This window comes from Coenobita brevimanus, chromosome 98, assembly GCF_032717465.1.
Source record: "Coenobita brevimanus isolate Jiangsu-jjx chromosome 98, ASM3271746v2, whole genome shotgun sequence".
NCBI classification, from domain to species: domain Eukaryota; kingdom Metazoa; phylum Arthropoda; class Malacostraca; order Decapoda; family Coenobitidae; genus Coenobita; species Coenobita brevimanus.
The window spans coordinates 23,044,850-23,058,868 of NC_137051.1; the positions used below are offsets into that span (position 1 = coordinate 23,044,850).

At 42.6% G+C, this 14,019-nt stretch overlaps 1 protein-coding gene across 1 annotated transcript in view; it reads right to left on the reverse strand.

Annotated features, from left to right (window-relative positions):
* Positions 1 to 2,238: 2,238 nt before the first annotated feature.
* LOC145413998 (calcium-activated chloride channel regulator 1-like) overlaps positions 2,239 to 14,019 on the reverse strand; it is a 201,799-nt gene continuing 190,018 nt past the window's right edge. The window contains exons 18-19 of the mRNA XM_080283567.1: positions 4,262 to 4,514; positions 2,239 to 2,416 (exon numbers count right to left, since the gene is read on the reverse strand). Of these exons, the coding sequence (XP_080139693.1) occupies positions 2,239 to 2,416; positions 4,262 to 4,514 (431 nt within the window). The remainder of the gene's footprint in view (positions 2,417 to 4,261; positions 4,515 to 14,019) is intronic.

A 14,019-nucleotide genomic window follows, 5' to 3' on the forward strand; every position in this document is an offset into this window, starting at 1 on the left:
TGTGTGTGTGTGTGTGTGTGTGTGTGTGTGTGTGTGTGTGTGTGTGTGTGTGTGAGAGAGACAGAGAGAGAGAGAGAGAGAGAGAGAGAATGATTTCCCTGGGCTAGACCTTGACCGATCATATAATCCCGCTAGGTTACGAGAAAGCGCTACCTCTTCCAGCAGCTCAGCTTCCCGAACGGGGAGCGAAACTCTCGACCCTTCTATCTCCAGTCAGGCACTCTACCACTGAGACACCCTGCTCCCTAAAGAGAGAGAGAGAGAGAGAGAGAGAGAGAGAGAGAGAGAGAGAGAGAGAGAGAGAGAGAGAGAGAGAGAAAGAGAATATTGTGTACTACTGATTAACGTGGGTAGCTCAGCAGATTGAAATGATTTTTCTCTATGACACTAACCTAATTTTCTTGGGCCTGGGTTTCTCTTTTAGAGCCTTTTCACAGCAACTTGCTTTCGTCTCTCCTACTGATCAGGTAGATTAGAAAACTCGCTGAGACTGAGAGTATGATGTGTACATTCAAAGTTAATTAAAATGATTGTCGTAAGTAATGCTGGAATTTATATATGTACTGTACAATAATGAGTAGCAATATAATAAGGACTGGAAAAAAAATACAGTCAGCGTTTCACGCTAGTGCAACTAAAATAAGGTACATTAAAATTAAATATCTCTAATAAAAGTGAATTACGGAAAATATGGATTAGCTGTATAGCCAAATGGATTTTGGTACTTTCCGGTGAGGATCTTTCATTCAGACATCACGGCAGCAGGAGAGCAAAGTAAAAAAAAAAAAAAAAGAAAAAAAAAAAAAAGAAAGTGCCTTTCAACCATTCTTTAACCCCTTAATGGCAAACTGCATCAATTGATGGGATGAGAGTTTTATGCCAAACACCCTAATCACATCAATTGAGCGGGGCCTGTAAAAAACTGCGGAGCGCTTCCTCCACCCCGATTATGACGTACATGGCTTCAGGCCAATGAGAACTTACCCCTGACGTGGCGTGAGGGGGGTATCGGACAAGGCCGTCTATATCGGACCAACTCGGGCGGTGGGGGTACACCCCCCCCTCTGGGCTGCGTTGGTGCCATCCCCTACCCCACTTCCTCACTCCTTTCTTGTCCCCCATCACCCTCCCACTCCTCCACGCACCTGCATCTCTCCTTCCACCACCACCTGTGTCCCTTCTCACCCACTCTCGCCCCTCCTCCCACCCTGCAAGCCTTGTGTCCCCCCCGATCTCTACCCCATCCCTCCCTCCTTTTCCCTCACTACCCTCCCACCCACTACAGACCCCCGAGAGGTATCAGGTCGACAGACTGAAGTGCTTTCTTTTCATGCAAAAAGTTGGTTATTATAAATAATTAAATATATATATACTGTATATATATATATATATATATATATATATATATATATATATATAATTAAAAAATAATAATTTGGTGTTACGCCAGGTATCCCAGAAGGGCTAAGGCGTTGCCCCTGGGTAGAGGACTTTTGGACTGGAGCATGTAGCATTTTATGACCGGATGCCCTTCCTGATGTCAACCAATGACCCTTGGGTGGATTCGATCCTCCGACCCTTCGCTCAGAGCGGAGCGCTCTAACCCACGGCTGCTTATATATATATATATATATATATATATATATATATATATATATATATATATATATATATATATATATATATATATATATATATATATATATATATACTTTTGCTTCAATAAAACACAAAGATGCATCCATCTCTATCTATCTATCTATTGCCAGACGCCTTAATCCCGTACGGGATGGTCACAAACAAATCGCCTCCACGTCGCCCTGTTCCCCACCATTTCACTGCCCTGCTCCCAACTCACCTCCCCCCCTCTCATATACCTCTCCACTTCATCCCTCCATCTCATCCTCGGCTTCCCCGTCCCTCTCCCCCCCTCCATCTCACTCACATACACTCTCCTCGTCAGTCTCTCACCCTCCATCCTCTCCACATGGCCAAAGATGCATCAATTAGGTTAAATTCACACTATAAGGAATTTTGAAACAAATATTGCAACTTTCATTCAATAAAATACGGTATAATTATATACTGCTGAGGGAAGAATGCCAGCGATGAAAATAGGAGGGAAGGGATCTGGCCTTCCTTGACCCCTCCCTCTAATTCCGCCACAGAGAGATGTGATTATATTAGGACACATTTTTTACTCTTCATTGGGAAACCCGTATGATTTGAGGATGTATTCTAATACGTATTTTGCTGCTTCTTCAAGTAGTCGACAACAAGTAGAGCCACCACAATGCCCACCACCGACACAGTGCCCAATACAATGAGAGCTATGGCCCATCCCGGCAGTTGATCATGCCCTTTAGTCCCGCCGCCGCCCACCTCCACCATCACAGGGGCCAAGCTGGACACCGGGCTGGAAGCAGAGGACACATTTGATAATAAAGGCTATATACAAATTATATGAGCAGTTCATTCTATCTATCTATCTATCTATAGCCCGACGCCCTAATCCCGCAAAGGGTGCCCGCAGACAAAACGCCTCCAAGTCACTCTGTCACCCACCATTTGACTCCCCTCCCCCCAACTCACCCCCCCCTCCCTCATATACCTCTCAACTCCATCCCTCCACCTCATCCTCGGTCTACCCCTCCCTCTTCCTCCCTCCACCTCACCTACATACACCCTCTTAGTCAGTCTTTCATTCTCCATTCTCTCCACATGTCCAAACCACCTCAGTGTATTTCTCCTAATCTTTTCAACCACATCCACATCTACCCCACAACGTTCCTTCACTTCTTCATTCGTCAACCTGTCCCTCCACGTCACTCCACATGCTCCTCTCAAGTAACTCATTTCCACTGCTCTCACTCTTGACTTGTTCCCCTCTTGCAAGGTCCACGCCTCGCTTCCATACGTCAGGGTAGGGATCACAATACCATCATGCAGTGACTTCTTAACTTCCATACTCACCTCCCTATTTCTCATCACTGCTTTCAGTGTACCAACAACCTTTCTTCCCTGCTGTACCCTTTCACGTACTTCATCCCCCAAAGTTCCATCCTTACTCATCACACTACCCAAGTACTTGAATGCACTCACATTCTCCATATCCTCACCATCCAACCTCACTGCACACTCTGTGACTTCCTTCCTCTCAAACACCATAACTTTACTTTTGTTTACATTAACTTTCAGCTTCCTCCTCCTACACACTGTCCCAAATTCATTCACCAAACCTTGCAACTCCCATTCATTCTCATATCAGTTATTAAGAAGCGACAGACAATTCAAAACTATCTGTCTCCTGTGAGATACATAATTTCTTAAGTAAAGAATTCCTTTTAAGTGACAAAGATGGACTCATATTGTTACAGAAGTAGGATTCACCCTACAACTGACACCAATTGTTACAAGCAAAGGTTCGTAGATACGTTGAGAATGACACGTAGGCATGTGTCAGGCGGTTAATCAATGGCAGATAAACACTTCTGGGTTTTATTCCAACTAGATACAGCTGAGGTACACTTCCAAAACCCTGACTTTTCTCTCACGTTAACTCTGTCCTTCACTCATTACCACCCATTCACTGGCAAACTCTCACTGACTCTGTCCAACTACTCCATTCTTCACTGATTACCCTCATTGGGCTCACTAACTCTGTCCTGACTGTTCACTGACGAAGAACACAGCTCACTCGTGGCTGACTAAAACTCCACCGTTTGGCACACGCTCTCTGGCACACTACACACACACTCCTGGAACTGTTACACTTCGCTGACTGCCAACAAGCAAGGCGGACCCCTTTATATACCCTTCTGGCTCCCCGTACTTGCGCAGTTCAGAATACTCTAGTAAAGAATTTCCATTTTCTGATGTAATAATGCAGATTCTAGATCCAAGAACTCGCATTTTCTCACACAACAATACATCAAAATTAACAATACGCCACAACAATATTGAGAAGAACAAATTCCTATCGTAAGATAGAGCAAAAAACAAATGCCGAGACTGCAGAATGTTCCTCACCTTTCCAGATGCAAACACCAGCCTAAACCTACAAAAGAACACTCAGTTTCCAGAAGGTTCCTCACGTCTCCAGTTATAAAACACTACCCTATTCCTGCCGGCATAACACTTCCCCTCCTTCAAAACTGTGTCGTCTCTGACACAACCACCTAATCCTTCCATATACAAGTATATACAGCAGTAACTTCCAGATTAGTGGGTTGTCACTGTCGTCTCTGCTGTCTAGTCTCACAGCGCATATAACTGGGTCTCCAGTGCTGCCAACTCCATCATTCTCCTGGGTCCTCCTTTCATCTCCGGTGACCAGCAGGTCCCTGGCTCAATTTCAAGAGCACTTTCCACGTGCAAGATATCCCCTGAAGAACATACATCAGCGTGCCCCACCAAGAGCTCCGTCAGCTGCTCCATCTGTGCCTTCTCCAGGCACTGGGCACACTTGGCAAACAGATCCCACAAATGGTCGAATAGTTCTTCCTGGAGCTCAACTGTACTCTTGTATCCACTGTTTAGTGGTTCCTAATCGACTTCTTTGCACAACCCCACAATTGTGCCCTGATGTATCTTCTTAGGATGAAGTGAAAAATTATCTATGACAATGGATAATTTTGCCGTAGAGTCAGCTAAGGTCCTGCCCACCATCACTCACTTTTCTATTATGTTATAGCTCCTGTGTTTCACCATTCCCAGGGAAGTGTACAGTGCGTCACAGACCTTGCAGAGCAGCAGTAACTCTGACTATGGGAGGATAAAATTAATGTACACCATCTGGTTGCCACTAGCAAACTTCCATGTCCCACGGACCTCAGAGGAACACCGTTTCCTCCTAGCCGCATTTGTATCGAACAGAAGTCAAACGGGATGTGGCAAGACACCAGTCAGTCCAAATCCAAAATGCAGGGGTGCCCAGTGTCGGCATTACACACGACCAGGGTCTCTCCCTTACATCCCTGCCGCATCCCAACACCCACCGGGCCCCCAAACCCAATGCAGCGCCCTGTAACTACCCATGGCCACTGCGAAGTCTCTGGAAGCTACCTATGACCCACCACTTCCAGCTGCCTCTTTGATTCTGTTTCAGTGACCATTTTGCGTGCTACTCCCTCAGTCGCACCAAATTTGTTTTGTTCTACATAATAGTTCTTTTGTTCTTCTTGCTACGTTCTGAACAGTGTGAGTATATAGCTCTTTAGTTCATCATGCTGTGCTTCTAGATATATTATTTGTTCTTCATGCTGTGCTTCTTGATATGTAATTTGTTCTTCATTCTCTGCTTCTCGATATTTCATTTGTTCCTCATGATGTTCACTGAACATTGCTAGTATTTCATTTGTAAGTTTTTATTGCTATTTCTTTTGTTATTGCTGTGCTTGGGACATTGCATGTATATCTTTTTTTTTTTTTTTAATATATCATGTATATCTTTTATTTTTTTGGAAAATGCATGTATATTTTTTTTTTTTTTTTTTTTTTTTTGCTTGCTGTGCTTTGAACATTGTGAGTATATCTGCCAGAGATACATTCGCCGTTTTGGCAGCCTGTCCGTGCGTCTTCATCTCTGAAGATGAATCTCCACTCTTGACACCGGTTGTTACAATTGTAGGATTCGTTCCACTCCTGACACCAATTGTTACAACCTAGTGTTCGTAGATATGTCGAGAATGACACGTAGACAGGTTAGGCGGTTTGAGCTTTATTCCTCCTAGGTACAGCTAAGGTACACTTCCAAACACTGACTTTTCTCTCTCACGTTAGCTCTGTCCTTTACTCACTACCACTCATTCACTGGCTAACTCCCACTGACTCTGTTCAACTACTCCATCTTTCACTGATCTCTTTAACTGTTTGACTCACCGACTGTCACTGATTCACTACCTGTTCACTAGAGAAAAACAATTCACTCATGGCTGACTAGAACTCCACTGTCTGGCACACGCTCTCTGGCTCACTACACACACACACACTTCTCATTTGTTACACTTGGCTTACTGCCACCAAACCAGGTGGGCCCATTAATATCCCCCCTCCCACCGGCTCCTCCTACTAACGCAGTCCAGAATGCTCTAGTAAAGAACTCATATTTTCTGACACAATAATGCACACTCTAGATCCTAGGATTGAACTCATTTTTTCTCACACTAAAATACAATTATATTAACAATATACAATAACAATAATAAGGAGAACTAATTCCTACCGTAAAACAAAACAAAAACAAAACAAATGTCATATTCTCTAGATTGGTCCTCACATTTCCGTATGCAAACACCATCCAAAACCTACAAGAGTTCACTTAATTTCTGGTGTGTTCCTCACATCTCCCGATATAAAACACTACCCCATTCCCAATGGCATAATAATATTTTGCCCAACAGCAGTCAACACGATAATGTGTTCCATGCAATAGTCACGCTACCCTGTGGTGAGAGCATTTGTCAGTCTGACATACTTCACTAGGCACCAAAGTACAGTACATACAGGAATACAGAAGTATGAGGCAAGACTGCATGCCGTGTTCACTTGGCCTATATAGTATTTGTGACTCCAACCCTAATCATCAATCCCAGACACGAATACACGCATATTGGTTTAAGTCCCGGAACTCTTCTCTGTTTTCTTCCTTTAGTATACGTTAAAAAAAAAAAAATGCAGAGGCAGGCATTGTTTCCCACGATCCAGCTAACTGGAGGTTCTGGACAAACACCCGCAGCAAATCAGTCCCTCACATTGGTTGTATCACACTCATCAACACATACACTAATTACAGCAGCTATGGCATTCTTTTCACAGCGCATTTCATAAGTACATTTATTCCGTTTTCCCGTTGACTTTGGATATTTCGTAACGACTTCATCTGCGATTTATTTAGTATGTTGTTGTTGCAACCAAGGTTCATCTGAGCATAAACACAGCTGACAACATACTACATTTTAATAATCCTCTTGTAAAGCTAGTTTTTTAATGAAAACAAGAAGAGGAGGAGGAAGAAGAAGAAGCAGTGCTGCTGCTGCTGCTGCTGCTGCCGCTGCCACTGCCGCTGCCGCTGCCACTGCCGCTGCCGCTGCCACTGCCGCTGCTACTCCTGCTGCTACTGGTGATGATGATGATGATGATGATGATGATGATGATGATAAAGAAGAACAAGATGAAAGAGCCAAAGGTTCGAAGCCAACAAAAAGTTCTCTTCTCAGGGGGAAAGTGAATAAGAGAAAGTCAAAATCAAGATTAGTCCATTTGGAGATGTCTGGAGATGTCTGGAGATGTCTGAACTCACTGCGTTTAATAGACTAGAGGTCATAGGTAGACGGAAACACAGACTGTAAAAAACAAATTCAGAGATGTCCAGCTGCATACACAGAGGACTAAGCGTATTTGTTAACTCTTGCATTACCGAGCTTGACAAAAAACGCGTGTGGCTGCTGCGCTTCTTTGTGGGTGCTACGTGCACCCCACAACAGGGTAGAGGTACGAGTAGACAGTTCAGAAGAGAAGTGGCTATTGCAATAACGATAGTACAGGGAAAGAGATGTAGCACTACGGCAAAGAGACAGGCAGAAAGAAGTCAGTAAGAGGACGGTAGCTGAAGAGACAAGAAGAGTTTACCTCTGTCCTGCTTAGAAATGATTGTGTGATTTTTCCCGCCCCACTCAAAATCAGTACTTCACGCAGAGACGAAATATGTCCACATTTTAAAGTCAGCAGTTGCACAGCGGTAAAAGAAAGTACGGGGGTTCAGTGCACCCAGTCACTGAGAATTTGATTTAATAGAAGTTTTTTTTTTTTTTTTTTTTTTTTTTGACAGACACCGAAAAATTTATATACTGTACCCAAATTATTGAGAATTAATTAAGGGTCGAGCTGTGTGATGCTGAACATTACGAAATATTCTTTTGGAAGATTGCAGAGCGCTGAAAGATAAAAGAACTACAGTAAGTTTCTAATGTTATTAAGATAACAGAAGCAACAAACCAGTCATACGACAGGTTTGCCATAATCTCACCTAGTGACTTGAATTAACTACTGTGATGGACGCTGTGAGAGGCCATTAGAGAAGTGAAGGGTAGTGTCATCAGGGTATGAAAGGATAAAGAAAGTGTGTTCAGATTACTGATCAAAAGATGGAAAGCTGGTTACAGGATGGAAGCCTATGGACCACCAAAACTGATAGTTCTGGAAGAATTGTAGCCATCCAATCAGTAGCAATCCAGAAACCAGAAGAGAAATAAAACAACCAGAAAGATACCTAGAGATGAAGGCAAAGACAGAAGGGCAGAAAACGTGAAAGCTTGGAAACTAATGAGCAGGCTAGACTCAATTGAAAACATTTGCTGTATTAAGAAGGATTCCATTAGACTCCCGAAAAGAGAATGACCATGAATAAGGAAGAAATATCAAAAGATCGCCAGTGGTTCGTCTCTGAAGGAACCCATACAGAAAGTTAGAAAAATAATATTACAAAAGGTTTCCAGGAATCTTTCTACTGAGGATAGATTCAAAGACTAGAAAAACATGAAATTAGAGCAATAGGGTGCTAGCTGACGGGCTGGAAACAGCTACCCCTTTTGAGGATGAGCTGAATGGGAGCATACTGTACTTTCTGCTGGAGGGTAAGGTGCAAATTACTAGATAAAGACGAAAATACTTATCAAAGCAGGTTGCCAGTTCGAAAGCACAGTTCTTGAGAATAACGGTAGGGATATTTCCAGGAACGTACGCCTTTTTGGAAATAAGCCAGAGAGAGTAGAAAGTATTTCTGAAGTTTTAAGTATAGGCATGAGAAAAATCGGAGGAAGGAAGAGCTGAATGAATCCCACCTGAATCGCCTTGAGTTCAGCTTTTCCAGTGGAAGAAACAGGAACGAAGTCATTGAAGTACAAGAGAGGAGAGAAATGGGAAGAGGTAAATTAGAAAGAGGATTTTGGTAAGATGCCAGAAAAAACGAAACACGTGAGTGTGGAAAAACTTAAATTTAGAGCGTATGCAGTTGTTTTTTACAGGAGGCAGAACAGAAGTAGCACAGTTTAAGGTAAAAATATATACAGAATGTGATTTAGGAGTCAGTTGTTGATGGCGGTAACTTTTGATGTGGACATCAACAGAACAAACATTACTAAACTCCATTAATTAGTCGTAGGGTAAGAATCAGAATATGTGGTAGTTATTATTGTGTTGGGATGGCACAGGATCCAAATGGCGTCCCATACATAAGGTATTGGGACACAGGCACCAAAACGCTCGTGTAGCCCAGTTTAAGCAAACAGATCGAAGGATCTTTGCTGTTTCAGTCAAATCTTCTAACACAGCCCTGCGAAACTAAGTACGTATCGCTAAAGCGGGTCACAAAATTATCGATTTTGTTCTTCCTTCCTTCCTTGTTTCTTTCTTTATCAGTCATAACTCGATACTGAAAAAGCATACGTGAGCGAGTTACGCACCACAACGCTTCTTAACAATCGAGGATGTTTCTTTTCATACTCAGAGCAGCATTCAAGTTACAGTACGTGAGTTACATTCTAAAAATTCTCTAGCATTCAGACCTCTTCTCAGAATAGGTAACATTCCACTGATTCGTATTGCCCCACTCCACGTAAGCATTTTACGTAGGGTACAGCATACCATATCGGAAATTACAGAACGATTATCATAAGGATATAAGACGTTTTATTGTACTGCTTAGTTAATGTGTATTTGGTAACTAGCTGCCATAAAAGGGTCATAAACTAAGAAAAACAAAGATATAGATGTAGGGATAGAAAAAGTGCAGAAACAAGATCACTCTCTCTCTCTCTCTCTCTCTCTCTCTCTCACACACACACACACACACACACACACACACACACACACACACACACACACACACACACACACACACACACACACACACACACACACACACACACACATACAAAGAAATGGGAGAACCTTTGGAACGGGAGGAGATTCAGAGTTCTATACCCATTACTACATTCCACCAGCTACAAACATTTGGTGAGTACAGTATGGAATGCAGTAGCGGGTATAGAACTCTGAATCTCCACCCATCCCAACTGTTCTCTTGTCTCTTAGTATTATTCATCTTGTTTCTGAACTTCATTTTTTTTTTTTTTTTTACTTTCTAGTAAGAAACGTACGAGTATGTTTAAATACCCATGAGATTAACTTCCGTACGTGAAGGGCACACTCGGATGGTTCTCAGCCACGTAGGCGATTATTATTCCAAAGACAGTCACAGAGTGATAGTCGCTGAGAGCCCTTTAATCAGCAGCTGTGTAGAGCCACAGACATTGCAACTAGGGAGGGTGCACAGGCCTTCACTGATAGGACGGGCTGCAGTAATAATATTGTGATAGGAGCCCGAAGGAGCAAAAAAAAAAAAGGAATAATAATAATAATAATAATAATAATAATAATAATAATAATAATGATAATCACAATAAGACAGACTAGAAAGTAAAAGCATTAGTAAGAAAGAGATCAAGTATGGTAGGGTTCTCTCCTGCATGGCAAGTTAACCTCTTCAGCCAGAGGACTTAATTTTTGTTGCGTTCTCTCTACATCCACGCAGTTTTGCTCAGTTTGGGCTTCTCGTATTAAGAGGGTTGCTAAAGCTAGTCTCTCTTTTCCACTCTGAAAAAATATCTGTCCTAAACTTAAGAATGTCTGGAGATGGCACGAGTAAAACCTACATACAGCATCGGAGTGAAGGTGTACGTTGGGAGTACAGTTAAAGGTTACAGGTAAACTGGCAATTGAGGGTAGAATAGCAGTTGGGAGGTTGATAAAAGACCAGTCAACTGCTAGATGTGTTATTAGGTGTTTGAGGGAAACTAGTGGAACAGGGCAAGTAAGTAGTTGGAAGTTAAACTCAAGACCACAGTTAATTATGCGTCTGCCCATTTATGGTGGAACATTAAGTAACTGGTCTGTCCGTTCGTGCGTGCATATGTGGGTCCGAGCGTCCGTAACACTCTCGTGGGCGTTATATCTCCTAAACCCATCGACGGATTTCCTCCAAACTTTTGTCAGCGATGCAGTATCAGAGGATGAACTGATTAGGTCAGGTAGGTCAAGTAGTCAAAAGTCAAGGTCATATTGGGTCAACTTAGTTTATCCTTGTAGGCGCAACATCTCCTGGACCCCTCGATGGATTTCGACCAAACATTTGTCAGTGATACAGTATGAAGTGATGATGAACTGATTAGGTCAGCAACGTCAAAGTGTCAAAGGTCAAGTTCATATGAATATGGGCGCGATCTCCTGAACCTTTTGACGATTATTCAACCAGATCGTTGTCAGTGATAATATATGAAGGGAAGATGGACAGATTGGATCAGGAAGGTCAAAGGGTCAAAGGTCAAGGTCGTATGGGATCGACTTAGTTTATCTTTAGTCTCATTTAAAGTAACAGTGGGGTCTGTCATGGAGGTGATATGGCCAGTTAGTGTACAAGGCTTGGTGGAGGCATACCGAACGACGCTTTACGTCGGCAGTATGAAGTGACGATGAACTGATTAGGTCAGCAAGGTCAAGGGGTCAAAGGTCAAGGTCATATGAGTATGATGATAATGGAAATCCTATAAAATGTAACATGAAGTGTTATCTATTACTTTTTCTTAGTTGCCCTTAGATCACTGGGGCATTTGTCTTTTTAGTGTTACAGGAAAAGTATATGATAGGGGGAGGCGGTGGCTCAGTCGGTAGAGAGGTGGCCTGCGGTCCTACCGGACACAGGTTCAAATCCCCGCTGGGGCAGGGAACAGTTTAAGGCTTTGAATTTCATTTAAGGCAGACTTTACCGATCTACATGAAGACGACATGTCGTAAAAATACCCCCGCTAATACCAAGACACCAGTCCTGTATGAGACAGCCCTAGCAATGTATTCAATATGGACGATGGGTGTTAGCGCCGAAGTGGTGACATGTAGAGGTGTATGATATGTAGGAGGACTACTGGGCCTTGGGAGCAGGCTGTGAAGCCTATGCCCAGAGTCGAGCACATAAAAAAAAATTGTTGACAGAGTCTGGGAAATAACCAAGGAATTAATATGAGAAGGACAGGGAGGTTTTAGGATGGAAAGAAGTTGTGTATATCGGATGGTCTTTAGTGCAAAAGTTTCTACAGAAGGGAAAGAAGTTGTATGCGGCCTTCACAGATTTGGTGAAAGCTTCTGACAGAGTGGATAGACAAGGAATGTAAAAAATATTAAGAATATACAGAGTAAATGGGAAGTTGCTGAATGCCGTGAAGAATATGAATGAGGATGTAAAGGCTGCACTGAATGTGGATAGTGAACTGAATTAATTTTTCTATCTGAATGTTGGATTGAAATAGGGATGTGTCATGTTTCCATGGTTGTTCAGTCTGTATATGGATGGGGTTATAATAAAGTTACCAGGTAGGGCAGTCGATGTTGGAGTGGCACTAATGAGAGAGGGCACCGTTTGGAAACTTACTGTACTGTTGTTTGCAGATTATAATGTATTGTTAAATGAAGACGAAGGGGAACTGCAATGCTCGGTGAATGAGTTTACGAGAGTGTGTAAGAAACGGAATCTAAAGATTAATGTAGGGAAGAGGTCACTGAATGTACAATGCGGTTGGATGATGAGAAAATGGAAACTGTTAGTGCATTTAAGTACTCAGGTAGTGTGATTAGTAAGGATGAAAGTTTGGAGGTTGAAGTGCTTGAAAGAGATCAACAAGGAAGAAAGGTTTCTGGTTCTTTGAAAACAGTGACAAGAAATAGGGAAGTGAGCAGGGAAGTAAGAGTCGCTGCATGATGGTACTGTGATACCAACTCTAACCTATGGAAGAGAAAATTGGACCTTGTTGGAAGGACACAAGTCAAGAGTGAGAGCAGTGGTTATCTCAGAGGAGCATGAGGTGTTACATGGAGAGACATGGGAAGTGAAGGAGAGTTGTGGTCTGGATGTGATAGAAAGCGCTAGGAGAAATGAGGTGTTTTGGTCATATGGAGAGGATGGAGAGCGAGAGACTAACGAGGAGAGTGTATGTGAGTGAGGTGGAGGGGGGGGGGAGGCCGAAGATGAGATGGAGGGATGGAGTGGAGAGGTATAAGAGAGAGGGGTGTGTGAGCTGGGGGAAGGACAATAAAATGGCGGGGGACAGGGCGACATGGAGACGATTTGTTTGTCGCCACCCCTTACGGGAGTATGGCGTCTGACAATAGGTAGATACATAGATAGACAGTGTTCCCCAATACAGTGTTTTCTTGTGAATTGATTTTATGAAAACTGATGACTGGAGTTGCCATATCGTAATCACACGGTTAATGTTCGCGAGGCACTTTGGACCAGCTCAGACCAACCTAAGCTCTTTGGATTTCCCTAGGCTTTGGTAGGAATGGACTGAGACCCCTCGCAACCTTAATGCTAGTTTTATTGGCTGAAGGACCAAGTGGGCATAGCCTTGAAGAAATACACCGATCTACCTCAACAGAAGGAACTGAAATAAAGTAATTCGCACATCTAATATTGGTGGTATTAGCATATAGCTGAATATAATAATAATTATAACAGAAAGTAATTTTTTGACCTACTGAACAATTTCGCGGCCACGATGGGATTATTGTTACACCATAAACTGAAATAAATGTGGAGTTTACCCTGTCAGTGAAATGAAATATATCTCAAACAAACGTTATAGTACTCGTGCTTGAAGTATTATTATTAGAAAACACTTGTTGCTGCCTTTTTCACAGAGATTCAGAAACTTTGCACGTCTCACCAGACATAGTTATTTCACTGATCCTGACATATATGAGTGACTTCATTTCAGTCAGCATATACAGTTTATTATTTCACCTTTCCACGTCAGAAATGACTATCGGTTGTGAGAACTAATTATTTGTAATATATCCCAATTACTCCCCCCTTGTTTGTGATGAGACCTGTGTACCCATAGCTGCGGGACGCCCCTGGTTCTCCTTAACGCCCACTAACAACGCGGTGTTGTGTACAATGAGAAGTCG